We start from the raw sequence: 17,933 nt of genomic DNA on the forward strand, positions 1-17,933 counted from the left end.
GGACTTGTGCAGTGGCTTTAGTTCAGTCTTTTGTTACTGAAGTAAAGGGCAAGAGTTCTTCTGTCTCACAAGGTCTCTCTGGTCTTCCACACATCGCATTCTTTCTTGAAAATTTGCATCAAAAAGTTGCCAGTCTGCTATAAAATAATCATATGTTATTTATTTGTCACATGCTGTCATTTCTAAAACAGAACATTATAATGTATTAGAAGTCTTCTAATCATTTGGTTGCTATGATGTTTGTATAACCTTTGGTTTAAACAATTGAAATGTTGGCTGCTTGTGTTCAAAAACTGAAGTGTGATGTTGAGATAAATACCATAAAGTACAGCCGAGTTCTGGGTTTTGTCAATATTTTGTGTAAACTTTCACAAATGCATTAATATGACACAAAGTAATGAACATATGTGGCATTTTAGAATTTAATTATTTATTTAAAGTTAAAAAAAAAGGCTTAAGGAGTAAATTTCATTACAGTAATAGGTGCATCTTTACTGTTACATATAAAAAGAAATCTGTGCAAAGTTCTAGAACAACAACAACAACAAATTTTAGGCCGGATTTATGACCTAGGTGAATTGGTTTTTAAGATGCGTGCAAAAATACCACGTATGTAAGGTATGGTGAAGATTAATAATTTCTTGCCATAAGCAGATGAGGGGTAGGGAGAAGAAGCTTTAGTATGTACTGAGGCAGTGAAGTATTTAGAAGTAACTTCAGGTTATAGTCTAAAAGAAACAAACAACCTTGCTCCACTCCCCCCAGGCAGATTCTTCGGCTCTTAACTCCAAAACTCCACTTGGGAGCTGGGGATTGAAATTTCAGTGACACATTTAACAGTCTAAAATTTTACAGTGTTTATGAGAGTAGAAATAAAATTAGTTTCCTATGAAGATTACTTGTCTTTAGAGGACAAAATTAACTTACTTTGAAATTAATGCAAATTTCCCTGATTGTATAAACATAGTGAAAAACCCTTGCTTTTGCTGTTAATTGAGCAAATATCAATTCAGAGAATGCATATGCCTAAATAAGTTGCATAGAATTGATATATAATACTCTCTATTCCTTCCAGGTGTATGGAACAGAGGAAAAAGGGTTTTTCTTGCAAGGGAGCATTTTTTTTATTTGTAAGAGAACATATGTTAACGTAGGCAAAACCCGTGGACTAAAATAGCCTCTAATTTACTGTTTTTGGGCCAAGCTAAGGATTCTAATTGATTTCACTGGAATTTATTCCATTTTATTTATGAACTTAAACAAAAAAAAAACAACCCACAATTTAAAGGAGAATACTTATTTTAATTGACTATTTTGGAGCCTTGCCTTTGTCGTTAGGGAATAGCTGAAATAGTAACCATATGTGGTTCTGTTTAAAAGCCACAGACCACAACTACAGTCCTGTTAACACAATTTGTTACTTAGCCTCTGAATTATATGTTTAAGAAAGTCATAGATTTAGGTCCTAGCTTGATTATGATAGATGGCTGTTACCTTCAGAATCTCCTATCCATTTCACCTCAGCCCCTACCGAGCTGATTGGTATGTAAAACATAGTTTCTGTGAAGAAAATTGACAGTAGGCTTGCAGTGTTTTATTTTTCACAACCTCTTGGGTGTAGTGGGCCAGCAGTGTTGCATGGATCAAAGACATGAAAACCATAATTACAGAGCATCAAAAACAGGATGCTGAGATGTATTCAACTTTATATTCCAATGAACTTTAAAAAAGAGATTCAGGCTGCCATTTGCATTTTACACATGCTCATTGCAAAGAATTGCTCAAGGATAATTTGGTATAAAATACCATATAGCAAAGATATTAATTTTATGTAACTTCTAGTACCGTAATGAAGGCAAAATGTACATATGAAAACAGTAGGCATCAGAATTGGTTCACTTAAAATCTGTCAAGGAAACCATAATTGACTGCTCGTGAAAACTTGTCTTACGGACACGTGAAAGATCCTACCTGAAGTCTAATTGTCGTGCCCTTATTCATTCCTGGCTTCGCATCTGGGGGCATCCTGTGCTTTCAAGTAAGAACAGGTGTACTAAAATAAATGATATTCTGATTATCCAAAAATTCGCTTTCAGTAGCCTGTTTGAAATTCGTCTCTTTTGAGGTCACTTTGGAAACTCAGCAGAGAACTGCCTGTTCTTCAATATGTTTTTCCACAAGAACTTGGGAAAAATAGTGAACCACTCAAAAAGCTTCTGGGTGCAGAAATAAATTCTTTTGGATGTCACTATCTATTCAGACTTATCATTCTCTACTAATACTATTAAATATTGTGATTTTTTTAGAGCTGAGAGTTAGGATTTATTAGGGAGAGGAGATCTTTTTTTGCTATGTCTGTTTAAACCAAGTCATATTTAACGAATGTACCTAAGTCAACATGTTTTCTAGATGTATGTTTCTTCCACAATAGTTTTAAAACTTCTAGCTTCACTTACAGGTATATACATTTAAGGGAACGTCAGGAGAAATAAGGATGTCTGCATGGAGAGGGAGGGATAATCATCTGCTCGCAGTTACCTCTTGGTAAAGGGACTCTTCTGTATTTTACAAAAAGCAACCAATCAAAGAACAGCAAACTGCTTAAATCTCCTAAATCTATTCTTACCTGATTTCCAAGATTGAAAAACAAAAAAAAAAAATACAATGAGTGTGTTTCTTAGGTTTCTTGTCAATAAGAGATTGACCTTAGAGGTCCTTGGGGGTAGCTGAAATTCTGGTGGAGCCTGTAATCTCCATGGTAGTGATTAAATGTCATTGGCTACTCAGGCAACTGCCTAATAAGAAAGTAATCTTGAACAAATTAGTTTCTGATGAAGTCGTTTTAAGTCATAACCTAAATATGCTAAAAAAATCTCCAGTAAAAATTTTCCTGAGAGAAACCTTTCCAAAAATTAATGGGAAGACTCAATACTACACTCGATCGTGGACATTATATGAGGCGCTAAACCTGCTTGTACCATACCACTGTAAAAACTTGACTCTATCACAATTTTGTATGAATACATAATTATTTAGAAATAAAAACTGAAATAGTTGAGTAAAAATTAGTTTGGTTGGCAGTTTTGAGTTCAGGAAGAGATGCCTGTGGAAGCTTGCTCTGTATACCTTTCTTCGTCTCCTATTTCTTCTTCTCTACCATTTGTTTCAGCACGAGAGTGCCTCTGTTGTTGTGTTTGTTTGTTTGTTTGTTTGTTTGTTGCCCTTCTTGTTATTTACTTTCTCATATGTAGTGTAGAATCTTATAATAGCCCTGATTGGGAGGGACATCAAAAGGTCATCAGGTCCAACCTGCAGCTGAGGATGTTGATGTTCTGTGTGTGAGATCAAGACACCAGGTATGTTCTCCCACCAAGCGGGGTTGAAGGACAGGGGAGATTGGTCTATTTTCAGTTTTCCAGGCAAGTGCAAGAAAGCATTTTGAGGGTGTACATTTCTGAGCTTTGCTCTGAGGGTCTGAGGAGCCAGGACACACTTTTATACGTTCAACAACTTGCTCTTCTTCACATTTCAGCTGTTCTGTATTCTTACTACAATTAGCATTCACCGTTTGGCAGCCATTTAAAAATTAATATTAAATCTCTTGCATTTATTTTATTATCAGTCTGTAGTGATTTCTCCAACTTAATTTTTTTCTCATGACTGCCAACCAAATTTCAAATTGTTATTACGAAATAGTTGTATCTTTGTTGCCTATGTTTAGGAAATCACTGCATAAGTATAACATAACCTAGAAGTCTGCTGTAACTTTCTGCAATTTACATTAAATTAACATTTCTTCATATCTTGTTTTGTGTCACTATTTACTTATTAGATGTATATGTCTTACAGCAATGTTTGCAGTACTGTAAAGTTCTGCAGTCATCATCTAATGATTACCAGTATTATGGTATTACTCTGTAGATTTACTTTGTGATTATTGGTAAGCTAGTAAAAGTTGACAGGTGTTATGCTTTTCCCAGTACTTTATCTGTTCCAATCCTCCTGCCTCCTCCCACACACCCTGAGCTTCCTCTTCTCCAGACTGAACAGCCCCAACTCTCTCAGCCCTCCCTCACGTGTGAGGTGCTCCAGTCCCTTCATCATCTTTGCGGCCCTGCACTGGACTCTCTTCCAAAATCAGGCATGCTGTATCTTTAAATATATATGTATTTCTATCAATGTGTGTGCACCCAGATGAAATAATCATATTGTTTTAGGTATTGATAAAAGCTTCCATTCGTTTGATCTTGTTATAAGTTTGTTACTGCTATAAGATGGTGTAACCCATGTTTTTGTTGTCTGCTGAAAGCAATTGTGTTGGCTGAAGGGATGCTAACAAAATAAAAATGCAGCACATAGGGTATTCCTGTATTTAATTCATTCATAAAGGATCTGAATCCAACATTTAACGTTAAGGTATTTTCTAAAGATTTTCATTTAAATAAGATGTGCAGCACCCCCGTGTTATTGCTGCAGTGATGGTAAATTTTGGCAGACACTTGGCTGTCATATTTGAAGTCAGCTGTAAGAGTCATATACTTTGAAGACAGCAGTGAAAATGCATGCTGTTCAGTTCTTGTGCCCATATTCAGGTAGATCCAGAGGTCCTGCTACAATTGCTGTATTATGCTGTCTGGCACCTTTCTAGGCTGATTAACCTGTTTATGTACTGCATGCTCTCAACAGCTTGAACTGCATGTTTCTACTCTCTGTATGCTAGAATGCCACTGCATTATCATATTCATGTGTCTCACTGCTCAAATCTGCATCGATATACTGCATGAGCACATTGTAATGTGCTTTTGCATCCATCTCTCTCACTTTGTGGTTATGTAGAAAGCACAAATCATTTATTATTTTATTTTCTGTGAAAAGGAGAAGGTTCAAGAACTGTAAGAGAAGAATGGCAAATAAGAGTATTTTGAAGTTGACTAAGATGGCTCAACAGGATGTCTTACAGTACTTAATCAAAACCTGATTTTAAATCTCCTTTCAAAACACCATAGAATGAGATTAGTCCTTCAGTAACTCTTTCCTATGTGCTCCTATTTTTCAACCACTGCATTCTGGCTGTACCCCTGTTTGCCTTCTACTGTGCTTCTATAGCAGGACTCCCCTTTCCTTATATGCTTCCCCCCCCCCTCCCCCCCGTAGTTTCAAGAAGATAGGAATAAAACAGAAAAACATTTTGAATAAACCCTTCAGGAAGGAAAATAAGATAGCCTAGGAGATGATCTGTCAAAAATAAAACAATAAATAAATAGTTGGCAACTCAAAAGCTTGCAAAGAAGTTCTTTGTGATTAGTCAGCTGGATACCTTTACTAGCAGTGATTTTGGAAAGCTGTGGAGCAGGAAAGGAAAAGGATCATGCCAAGATTTCATACAGTTTGAATCAGACAGTTTTACTGAAAGGCTGATCTGTGTTGATGTTTCCCTACCACACTTCTGCTTCTTTGGTCCATGCAGCAAGCTCAGGGATTACTTCTGTCTTCTCAAAGTGTTTGCACTACAGAACTCTTTCTAGAAAAAAAGAGCAGTAATTTGTTTCAAGAACATCCAAGCATGTCTCTTCAACTAGATGTGCAAACCAATATATTTTTTGAGCTTGCTTTTTCACTTCTGTAACCGAAGTGGAAGATGAATGCTTCACAGCATTCTAAACTTTGGATTTCCTGTTGCCATTTGAAAATCCTGGAGTGAAGTATTAATATAAGAAATTTTAATACTGGAAAATGCGTTCGCAATTGCCAGTTCAAAATTGTTTTACAGTTTATTCCGTTGTCTTTATTTCTCTCTCACAAGAAATGCTAATAACTAAATTTTAATAAAGGTTTCATAGGAACACTGTTCCCACTTGCCATACTTGTTATATTGAACCACAAAAGCCTAAGATTTCAAATAAAGCCTGTATCCATATGAAAGCTGCAGCACGTGCAGTGGAAAGTACAACCTGTACACTTAAAGCACTTCACAGTCACAGTTAAACGAAACATCTATATTCTCCTAATTCTTTATATTCTTTCCTTTAGCTTAAACACTTCTATTAGAATGTATATATTTCACTGACTGAATGTTATCTTAGAAGCAGCAGCACTGCACTAAATCAAGCAGCTCTTAAAATGCCTGAATCTCTTGAGCTTTCCAAGCTTTTCAAAAACATTCTTCCTTGCTCACACAGATTTGATGTCTTAATCAAGATGGACATTGCTCAGCAACATGCTACATTACCGTGCCCAACATATGTCCTTTAGTTTGCTGTAGTTATTCTTGTTTGTGAGCCATTTAAACAACCTTTCGTGACCAGAGTTATATAACCATAAATTTGTTGTTGGTTTCTTTTTTGCCTTAAGTTTGAGTTTTGAATTGAACAGCTTCTACAATAACTTTTATTAAAGTTGTTAAAATTGTAGCTACTTTCTGAAATGCAACAGAAAACTTACATTGTAGTCTGTTAAGGAGCCGAGAGGTCTGGCTGCAGGGTTGGCAGCGAGAAATCTAGGTTTCATCAAATTCACCAGTGCAACTAAGGAAATGTCATTTGTGCCTAAGCATGTGCCTAGGACCTTACTGACTTTCTGAAGATTCACAGCCTTGTATGAGGCAGAATTACGACAAAAAAAAAATCTGCTTCCAGCAGCTGACACTTGTTTTGTGAATCAGAAATGGAGCTGCACCAATGAAGCTGATCCAAAAAAACTTCTTCCAGAAGCAGCTGGTCATTGTCATTCTTGTTGTCCTTTAGTGCAGCTGTGTATAGACTGATATCTCTGCCAAAACTGTAGCAAAGTGTCTCAGTACTATCAAGGTTGGTGTAGAAAAGCTGAGACTGTCTAGCAACAAGATGTCAAAAACAAATGCACCTCAAAAAGAAACTCCACTTCTCACAGTTTGCAAGAGAAGCATGGCAGACATGTATGTGTGTTCCCAGAAGCACCTGCCAAAAACCCGTGGATGCAATTGGGATGTGCATATGTTTGTGTGCTTAACTGTATATTTATATGTGTATATATGTAATTCACACCAGCTTTCTCCTTGATGATTTTTTCCTGTTGCGCATAATTATTTACCTTTATGTATTTACTTAGTTTTTCTGGGTGATTTTCAGTTCTGCGTTCTCCTGACTGTTCCCTTCCCATGGACAAAATCCTTAAATTCTACAATTATTTTGTTCTTTTGCCCCTTCTATGAGTATATTTTTAAATAAGATGAGAATTTTTAGTACTTTTGACTTAGTGCTAGATTCTTCCTCTTCCTTTCTTCCATAAGTCTTACCTGTTGTATCCAACTTTCTACTGTTTATCTCCTATATTTCTTTAAGAAATTCAATATTATAGGTTTGTTAACTTCTTTTACTTCTTCTAGTTCTAAGTTGATTTTCTTATAATGCTTTTCTTTCCTGATGTCAAGGTACTTCATAATTTTTACATTTCCTATCATTTTGGGCATCTGTTCCATTCAGCTTCAATATTATCTAGTTTACCTATTCCTTGGAACTTTCTATACTCTAGAGAGCCTGCAGCAATAAAGCAAGGTAATTCATTTTGCACCTTTTTCTGAATCTTAGAGCACGATCTTACTTTGACAGGTTTAATACAGCACATGATTCCAGGTGCTGTTCATACATAGCCTCTACTTTTGCACAGTTGGCATATCCCATACTCAAGACTTTGCACTTGTCTTTGTTGAACTTGGTACGTTCTTGACAGTCCCATTCTCCAGCAGGGTGTGATGCTGGTTAATAGCAGTCTTCCATTCAGCTATTTACTGCTCCCTCAGATTTGGTGTCATTGGTAAATTTGATGAAGATGTACTTCATGCCACTTTGTTAATGTAAACATTAGACAGTATTTGCCACAATATCAACTCCTGAAAACATGACTCACGACTAGATCTCCTATTTAACTTTAAACCATTGATCACTGTCTTTTCAGTGACAGTCCAGTCAGTTGTCCACTCACCCATGTGAAACATCTCTCCTCAACTGTCTACTATACCAAAGGAGTCCGTGTCAACAGCCCTGCTAAAGCCATGGTAGCATACTGTGCATCACTCAGCTGCAGAGCTTGTTATTTCATCAGAGATGTTGATCGAACTGTTTTCCCCTCGTCAGCATGTGCTTTCTGTCCTCAATCAATTTCTTGTTTCTCATGTATCTGAAAATGCTTTCTATGAGAACTTGCTCCCTAAGGTGAGATAGTCCAGTCTAGATCTCCCAGACCTTTTCCTTGCCTTCATGAAGGTCTTGTCCAATATTTTAATTTCTGTTTCGCCAAAAAGTCGGTCATAATAAACACAGTACCTATAAGAAACTTCAGAGTTTAGAAGTTATCAGGGAGGATTTTTAGCATAATTAAAAATTGCCATACCATCAAAAATAGTCTCCTTTATAGTTTTCATTTCTAAGTATCTAAACTTTTATGCACTAGTAAAGTTTTCATCTTGATAGAAGAAATATTTTGTTTTTATTGAGAGCAAATAATATTTTCCTAAAATGAAAGAATGATTTCTCAATGAATCACTTCTTATACCCATAGAAATCTAATACTAAAAAGGTGTTAATTCATAATGAGTTTAAAAACTCATATGTAATGTGCACTAATGATGTGTCATGCATTTTTATTGCAAGTTTTAAAATTAGAAAAATCCCATGAAGCTTAACAAAGAAGAATAAAATTAAGGAATGTGAACATGCATATTTGAAAGTTTGTGACTTTGCTAATGAGTTATTAGAGATGCTGCTGTGCTCCAAATGGATGCTAGAGTGCATAGGTATGTGTAGTATTTGCTTATGAACCAATTTGCTAAGCAATAATTGGACTACACTGGAATATTGCACCTATTTTAATAGTTTTTCTATTACTTTAAACATTTTTTGTTGTTGTTGTTAACTAGCTCAATTAAACAGGCTGTCTGTGAAGTGCTTTATAAAGTATCCAGTAGCGGTTTTGCAGCCTGGGACGCTAGACTTACTCTGCAGTCTGTATATGTATTGTGAATCACCCTTTTCAAACTGAATAGTTAACAAATATTGATCACAATTCAATCATGAATTACAATGCATTGTATCACTTGAGTGTTGTTTGTCAAATAGTTTTTACAAATTACTATGCAGGACCTTTTATCACAGCTGGTGTAGTTTAAGGTTTGGACAGAGTCACTGTGAATGAAGCCCTGCTGTGAAATAAAAGTCAAAAGGCATCTTGGCATCCCAACCATTTCCTTGGGAGAAGATTACAGCCTGAGTATGTTGAACTTTATTGCCATGGGCCTCATGACAGTATTCAGAAACATGCATGGCATTTCTGTTAAAGAAACTCAGATGTGCTTAGACGCAAGGGATGGCATTCTTGTGTTTATCAGTATCTTAAAAAAAAAAAAAAAAAAAAAAAAAAAAAAAAAGAAGAAAAAAGTAGTGCTTTTTCATTCTTTCAGGGTACAGTAAAAATTCATTGAAGAATGTGTAATTTATGCACATAAAAATTGAGGTTCCTGATTCCCTAAACATAATTTGTTGCAAAAAAATAAAAAGAGGAAATTACTGAATCCTAGACAGAAATGTATTTGAGAAAGAAAAAGGAGTGGAGACATGGAGAGAAAAACTCAACAGCTCTGAGTAAAATGTCGTTGGCTTGCTGAGAGATCAAAAATATGATGAAGTTGTGTGGAGAAAATATGCTGCATTGTTAACTTCTGAATATATGAAATAAAGCAAAAGGAAATGTTTAGAAAATGAATGAAAATGATATGCTTGTGTGATTCCATCTGAATTGCATCAATTAAATTCTGTCTTTTGTAAGGGCAGACAAACCTGTGAGAATTCAGGGTCGGTAAAGCCAAATATGAAGTTCTTGATGAAATAAAATCCTTCCAATATGGAATGGGATCTCCTACTGCCCTGAAAGGCAGGTTTGCAACATTTAGCATCTTATTGCTGACATCTGAGGTTTCTTAATGAAGTTCTTATGAAGGCTCATGGTCAGGCAGGATGACCACACTGTCTAAACAAATCGGTGAGGATTCTTCTGAATTGGGTGCTATCCCTTTGTCATCACCTTTGGCACTTGTATTAATACACAGCAATCTCACTGTTTTGTAATGGCCATAGAAAGTGAAGTTTTACATCTGGCATAAATCAGAGCACAGGTGAAGTCTGTCCAGTATGGACTTCCTCTGCTGTCAGACAGTCACCAAGTAGCAATCTGAGAAGTTGCTTTTCAAAAGCTGATAGCATGATTGTAGTGAATGTTAAAGCTGAAAACAAGAAGTAGTAAGAGCTTCAAGTTTTTGGTTTTGTGTATCAAGAATCAGTGCAACAGTACATAAATGGAACAAAAGTTAAATTAAAAACTTGAAGTAAGGAGTAACAGATGTAAAATGTGATGCAGTCACTTATGAAGAAAGGCCCTGGGCAGCCTGGTCTGGTATTAAATGTGGAGGTTGGTGGCCCTGCCTGTGGCGGGGAGGGTCAGAGGTTCATGATCCTTGAAGTCCCTTCCAACCCAAGCCATTATGTGATTTGTGAGTTAATAATTTTGAAACAGTCTAAATCCTTACCAAAATGTGAAGCTTTAGAAGTAATGAGAATTAAATAGTCAGTAACCATTAATGTATGATAGTATCTTCCATGTTTCATGTATATTCTCACGGTTCTGTTAATAGATTAGTCTACAAATTATCAGCTATATGTGTCTTCCAAGTATGTCTTCATATCCTGTCTCTCAAATCCCAGAAGAATTGTATCTAGTTTAAAAAAAAAATTCAGTAAAGTTGGATTTCATCTTTGGTGACAAGAAAAATAAGAACTTTTGATCCCATTATAAAGAAGCAGAAGTTAGCAGTGCTGCTAATTTTACTAGGCAAACTGCATAGGAATGCCAGAAAGCTACCGTCCACTAACTTTCACTGGAAAGACTGTTTTGCTTATTTCAGTAAGAGAACTTTATCCAAAATGTCAGAAAAATCAGATTCCAGAGTTTCATTTGAAGATAATTATAAGCTGTTGATAATAAGTAATGTAATCAATTAGTGTCGTACTTGCATTTATTTGAGCAAATTCTGAGTATTGTTCCAGAGGATGGATTTGGCTGTAGGGTTAAATCCTGCAATTTAAATGCTTCTAAAATAAATGCCTGTTCCAAATACAACTATTTTTTGTCTGCTTTCATTCAAGGCAACATATAATTACATTAGATGTAATGAGTACGGCGTAAAACTGGTAATTTGTTTACTTGGATTTTTAACTGCTGAGGCTGAATATGAAGAATGTTGGTCGTAACATCGATCAACGTGGAATAAGTATTTCTTTTGAAATCCTGTGGTGTTTTAGGTGCTTCTTTCAAATCAGAATGAGACTCGGTAATAACCTGTATTTGAATGAAAATCTTGCTTTTTTCTATTAAGGAAATTAAATATTAACGATTGTGATAGATTACATCTGTAACAGTACTGAGGGTATTTCTGAGGTGCTAAAACATCTTTAATTTCATTAGGTTTCAGTAAAAACCTACCTGCATAGTACATCCATAACAACAAAAATTAAATTCAAGCACCAATGAGGTCATCTGGGAATTTGAAACAAGTATTTCACCTGTAATTTTTAGCTAATGTTCTTACTGTTCACATGACTTGTGACCTTACACATGCTAAGTTAGCAAGTCTTATCTTAGCACTTTAAAAAACTTGCAATTCTGACATTTCTGGCTTTTTTCTTGATTGTTTATGAGCACAGTCCTGCATTGTGATGAATGCTCTTGGTCTTCATGAAGATGGGCAGCATCCAGAACTTCTTAGGAATTACAGTGCAGTAGTGATGATTCCTTCAGTATTTTTAATGAAGTGTACATAACCAGATTGTACTGGCAAAAAGTCCCACACGTAGTTAAGAGCCACCATGTGTAGCTTACTAGATTGAAGGCATTCACTGCATGTTCAATTCATGTGATAGGCTTATGAATAATTCTATTTATTTATAGCGCTGTTGGTTGTAAAGCAGAATTGGTCCTAGGTTTTCAGTATTCAAATTGCTATAGATCATTAAAAATGTGGTTTCCTTTCAGAAAGCTTATTGTCCAAAGCAGCATACAGTTTAATATAACCACATTCTTTATCAGCTAGTACTTAATGAGAGAGACTGGTGGATTGATTTATGAGGAAAATTGTACCTGAGTAGAAAACTTCAGATGTTGTCAGGTTTAATAAATGTTATCAGTTTTTTCAAATGTTATCATGTTTAAAGAGACATTTAATATGCCTCTCCCAGATTTTTATCATGTGACTAAAGGAAAGCAGAAGTCTCTAAATATCAGATATTTACTGTGGTCTGTTCAAGAAAGTGTGTAAGCCTGTGCCTAACTACCACTGTTCTGCTCCCTTGAACTTGCTCTTGTAGCCAGTGGAAGATCATTGGGTACTTAAAGGAGGTTTTGAATCCAGGCGTGCACCTCAAGGAAAAATTTTACTTGGGGTGGCTTTTGTTTGCTGTTCATTGCTAGGATTGGACTGTGGAGGAGTTCTCAATTTGATGATGACAAACTACCTTTTCCAAATAGAAGTTCAGGTCAGTACTTGTTCTGAAATCAAGTCATATCTTCACCCCGCTAAAGTGTGGATTCAAAGCACTCTGCATGTGGCACACGTGGAATTCCAAAATTCATTGTCATAAGGTATTGATTCTTAAAAATTCATTATTGAGAATACTTGTTCCTCCTCATTACTACCCTTTGTGTTTCAACTTCATTGTGTTGCAGTGTAAGAAACAGCTCTAATTATTTTTATATTTGATTTGCATACTTCTGTAAGAGATATTTTTCACGATTGGTAGACATTGTTATATGTAAAACATCTGTGTTTCTTTTTTCCAAGAGCCAAAATTCATTAAATACAATACATATATGACATTTCGAGTACTTTGGTTTGCATGTAAATTGAGAGGCTACAATTTTGCTATAATAGCTCCTTTAGCTGTTGTGTTCTGTCATGCTACTAGAAGGAAGACAAATAGTTGGTTACTTTCACTATTCTCAAAACAACAGCATTGTACTTAATTCCAAAATGAGATCATTTCACAGGTTTTGTCACGCGCTACAGATGAAAATATATGTAGATAATACCTCTGTAGTACAAGTCCAGGGGGTACTGCTGACACGGAGTATGTGGAGAATTTCATACTTGCAAGAAGGAATGGAAAAATAATACACGATGTTGTTTGTGTGGTGGTGATATATATCTTTGAGACATATGTTAGCTCTTGGAATATTGGATGCTCTCTAGGTGAAGATGCATTGTTCAGTTTTAATAAAAATATTTTTATGTATGTTTTGGGTAAAAGCCAAAGCCCTTACAAATAATTTGAGCTGAAGGATTAAGTAGATATCTTGAAACAATCAGGATGGATTGTTTGGTAACTGGTTATGACAGAGCACTTACAGAAATAGGGTAATGTATTTCCTTAAAAATTTTGGAGTACTTTTGAATGCTGTAAAGTCTGATTTTAGATTTGGCATTTTCATTCTAATTCTAACATATCCTTATGTTAACCTACAAGTTTCATGTGCGGATTGGGCCTATCTTTAGCAATAGAAAATAATGCAGAAATTGAGAATGAAATGCAGCTGCGGCAATGTCCTTCATTGTTGCTGTTTGGACATCTAATTAAAAAGACTCTATAAACAGATTTTGGGTATTTACAGAATACTGACAAGCACTGTTAAAACATACATCGCATTTCTCAGTGTCTACTCTTCTTACTGCTTTTCTCTACCGGATTGGAATGAGTTATAAAGTCTGCACACCGTTTGTTTTCCATGCACGGTTAGCGTATATCCATTCATACCAAGTTAGACAAGATAAAGCCTTCAATGAGTCTGTACAGAAATAAAGCTTCTCGTCTATGAATCTATTGTATGCTTTTTCTAAACAGATATGTAAGTAATACTCTAACGGTTCCTGTATTTGTGTATGGCCAGTGATACTTTGTTTAGGCTAGCTTTATCAACAAAATATTAAGTATTTATTACTGGAAAGGATGAAATGGACTTCTAAAGTAGTGAACAGTAAAGTAAGAACAGTAAATTAAGAACAGTCTAGTTGTGAGTTTATTGTTTTAAACCTGCATTCCATGATCACTCACCAGCCTTTTGAAAAGTAGCGCTGAGGGGACTAAAAGTAACATCCTAATGATCATAGAGTCATAGAATGGCCTGGGTTGAAATGGACCACAATGATCATCTAGTTTAAAACCCCCTGCTATGTGCAGGGTCGCCAACCACTTATGATTGTTCCTGCAACGTGTATTTTATATTTCTGCTATTGGAGTTGCCAGGTTTTTCTTTTTAGAGAACTCCAGGGAGTGAATATGGTGAGATGAAGGCATAAATGAAAATTCTGACAGAGGAACAAGTGTGATATTTCAATTTTGTAATTTTATCATATGTTACATAGAACTAATAGAAGAGTAATTTGTGTTGAACAGTACCCACTGCAGGAGGGAATATTCAAAATATTCACGAGTTGTTCAAATGGAAATGTTGTTTTCCCATTCATCATTCAGGGGCACAGTGGTGCTACATTTGTCATGTAAAAGTATGCGTGTTGTTGTGTTTCTCAGGGTTGGCAAAAAGAGCTAATTAAAAAAAAAAATTAGTAAAAAAAAAAAAAAAGGAAAAGTAGTATATTTTTTCTAACTTACTGAATATTTTTGTTCTGTTTTTAAAGTCTTTAAAAAATCAAGCAGTTTGTTTTTCAAAATATTAGATTGCATTCCAAATCTAATTTCTTAAAAGACTTCCGTCATAAGATCACTATTTTTATCAGTGCAATTACTAGCTGATTTACTTTGGCATGCCACTTTCAGCCTAGAGGGGCACGAATGACACACTTGGATGTTGAATGAGGCATTCTGAGATTGTGAACAGAGTAGGTTTTCCTCTTCTTTTAAAGTTTATGTTATGCCAAGCTTCTGTAGAGTCTGCAGAGGTGATTATTTCATATTTAACGAATGTTCCTTTCTTCGTATACACTTTTTGGAAGTACGTTCTTTGGTCGTCGCATCACTTCTCTTTTACAAAATGTACAGATGTTCTGTGGACCAGAATGGAAGCAAGCTACGTTTTTATTGTTTCCTGAATGAATAATATGTCTATATGTAAATTTTGTTGATGAACTTGTCTTTCAGGCATAGGAACGGAGAACACTGCTAATAAATTCCTTAAATTTGAAAAATCTTGGCAGTAGCCATCTAGAAGAGATTGAGGCACAATATGTATACGTACACACACCCACCCATCTATGTTTGTCTTATGTTATACCAACTGATTAAAATATGCATTACACCTAAGAAAGATGGAGGGACTACCTAAGGCTGAAATGAAATTATGCTACACATGAAATTGAAAATGATTTTGCTTATTTTCTTCATGTGTTTCTCTTGAAGGATTGCTCATCATCAGAAGAATATAGCGTTGCTGCAGCCTTGCTCCCCCTGACAACTGCTTTCTATAGGGTAAGTTCTCAGTAACTTCATTAAAAAGTGCTCCTGTTTTTTTTATGTTTTTATGTACATTGTTAAATGGCGGAAAGTAAAAATGAGAGATGCATGCTTAGTATCATGGATACTGAAATAAAATTAGTCAAGTTTTAATCTCATAATCAAGGAGAAGGCAAGCTGCATTGAATGTAGAATAATTTCTTCTGTATGCTTCTAAGTTTCAGTAGAAGTACTGAGATCTTGCACAACTTCTCTCACAAAAAGTTCACTGAAATCTTCTGTGTAATGAACTGGTCCCCTACTTACTGTTTAATTGAAATTATACTTTCAGAAGTTGTGAGACCCTGGATGTAAATAACATGATGATTTTTTAATGTTCCAGACCTGAACTGAAAAAATAAAGTAACCTGACTGTTGCTTGCAAAAGCCAGCTGTTAATGCATAATAGAAAAAGAATTTTGTTTTTCCCAGATCTAATCCTCAGGTTCAGTGATGGTCCCCTTTGGTATGTCCCATTAGATACAATTGTTTGGCAGAAGTACTTATTTTGGTATAAAACTAAGTTATTCATACTAAACACAAACTGATGTGTTTTTCAAAGCATAAGATCTGTAGACAAACTTTATAGTGGCTAGTTAAAATTAACAGTTTACGTGTTTTATTTGGAATTTGAGTCAAAGCGAAACTTTTGGAAGCATTTTTCAGTTTCTGCAGAGGTTTTCAGAATTTCATCCTTGAGTATGAGTATGTTATACCTGAGATGAAGCTGCATAGGAGCAATGATCTGTATGAATATTCTTAGATTAAGAAAAATGAGTAACATTCTTTAAACCCCTTCAAATTTCCCTTTATGGTCTTTTGGAGGGATTCTCATTCTACAGTTAAATGAAACTAATGTTCCTCTTTCCCTATTTCTGGAATAAATCCTATCAAATCCTGCTGCATCTTTTTTCCCTTGGCCTTCCTGCTTTGTAACGTATTGCTAAACAGTTTATAGTCTTCTGTTTGCTGGATTTTTTTTTTTTAATAGAAATCCTACACTGGTAAAAGCTGTTTAACAAGGCATATTACTGTTCTGTCTGATAAGTGATAAGTCCATAGGAAGATCCAAACTGAAATTCAAATCATTTGAGGGGAATGAATTGTTTTTTATTAAAAGAACATTCTGACAAAGCTGGTACATACGCATAGTCAAACTATGCCATGGCTTTTTCTAATGAACTGCTTGTCTATTTCACTAAATTAGCATGTGCAGTGTTGTTCATACACACATTCATGCATACATGCTTAAGCTGTATTTCATTTTTCTATAGGCAAAGTACAGGTTTTACAATACTTCTGCTTCAATATGCAAAAATGTCTTGCTTCTGTTGTAAGTGCAATTGTTTTCATCCTTTCCAAAAATTGTGAAGTAGTGCTTGGAAGTATGCACTTGTTTTTACTGATGTTCTTGTTATCAGAACACCATGCTTAGTGCCAGAAGCGTATTAAATATTATTTCATATGGCCACATTGAAAATACACAGTGTTCTTGGTAGCCAGGGATAGATTTATTGTGTTTCATTGATGTTACTTCTCAACTGGATTCCAGTTAAAGTTAGCATTAAGAAAGCCTAAGGACACATATGTAGATTTATACCAATTAAATAGTTATATCATCATCCCTATTTGCTGTTATTATGAATTATTATGGGAAATCATGATGGGGTTCTGTTACAACATTTAATTGTTAATGTAATTCCTGTCACTTAAAATAATAAAAGGAAGTTCCACAGTGTCACAATTCTGTTGATTGAGGACTGTTGTGCATCTGGAATGTTAAGTTTCAAAATATGCATTCATTTTGTTACCTGACATAAAAGAAAGCACCAATGCAACAATTACTTGTTCTTCCTAAGTAGGTTTACTTACATGGGTGCACACAGTGCAGACACCAACTGCTTGAGAGGCCTAAATGAAAAGAGGGATGTGTTTCCATGTGAGTGCAGCAAATGAAACCAAGAAACTGCGTAGAAAAGGAAATATATTCCTAGAGGTGATGCTTTAAGGTTCTAGAAGGCTGTGATGAAGTAGCAAAGCCCTAGCCTTCAGGTATTTAAAAATATTCTTGGGAAAACAGTAAAAATATATATAATAAAGAATGAAATGTAACTGTAAATAAAGAATTAAATATATAAAGTAAGGAACATGCTTGTGTCACATGTCAGGTTTTATCCATATCCTGATGGTTTTGCTTACATAGAGGTTAGTTTGGGGTGTTTCTACATGTATCTAATCAAAACAACGAGAAACGTTACTGCATGCAGCATCCAGTCAACTCTTGGGATGTCTACTGAAATTTCAGGATTCCTACTCTTGAAGCCTGGTGATTGACCTGTTGTAAAGCTTGATGAGATAGGATTCGATCACAGAAGTAGTCTAACTCAGAGCTGTCAGGGTTAAATAGAC

The 17,933-nt window shown here is 35.4% G+C and overlaps 1 protein-coding gene across 4 annotated transcripts in view; it reads left to right on the plus strand.

The window, feature by feature from the left end:
• SBF2 (SET binding factor 2) overlaps window positions 1-17,933 on the plus strand; it is a gene marked incomplete at both ends in the record, with an annotated part of 234,361 nt that overhangs the window by 154,084 nt on the left and 62,344 nt on the right. For all 4 annotated transcript variants that reach the window (XM_079536628.1, XM_079536630.1, XM_079536631.1 and 1 more), the window contains one exon: window positions 15,432-15,500. In XM_079536628.1, coding sequence (XP_079392754.1) covers window positions 15,432-15,500 — 69 coding nt within the window. The remainder of the gene's footprint in view (window positions 1-15,431; window positions 15,501-17,933) is intronic.

Source organism: Tetrao urogallus (assembly GCF_951394365.1).
Source record: "Tetrao urogallus genome assembly, chromosome: 6".
Taxonomy (NCBI): Eukaryota; Metazoa; Chordata; class Aves; order Galliformes; family Phasianidae; genus Tetrao; species Tetrao urogallus.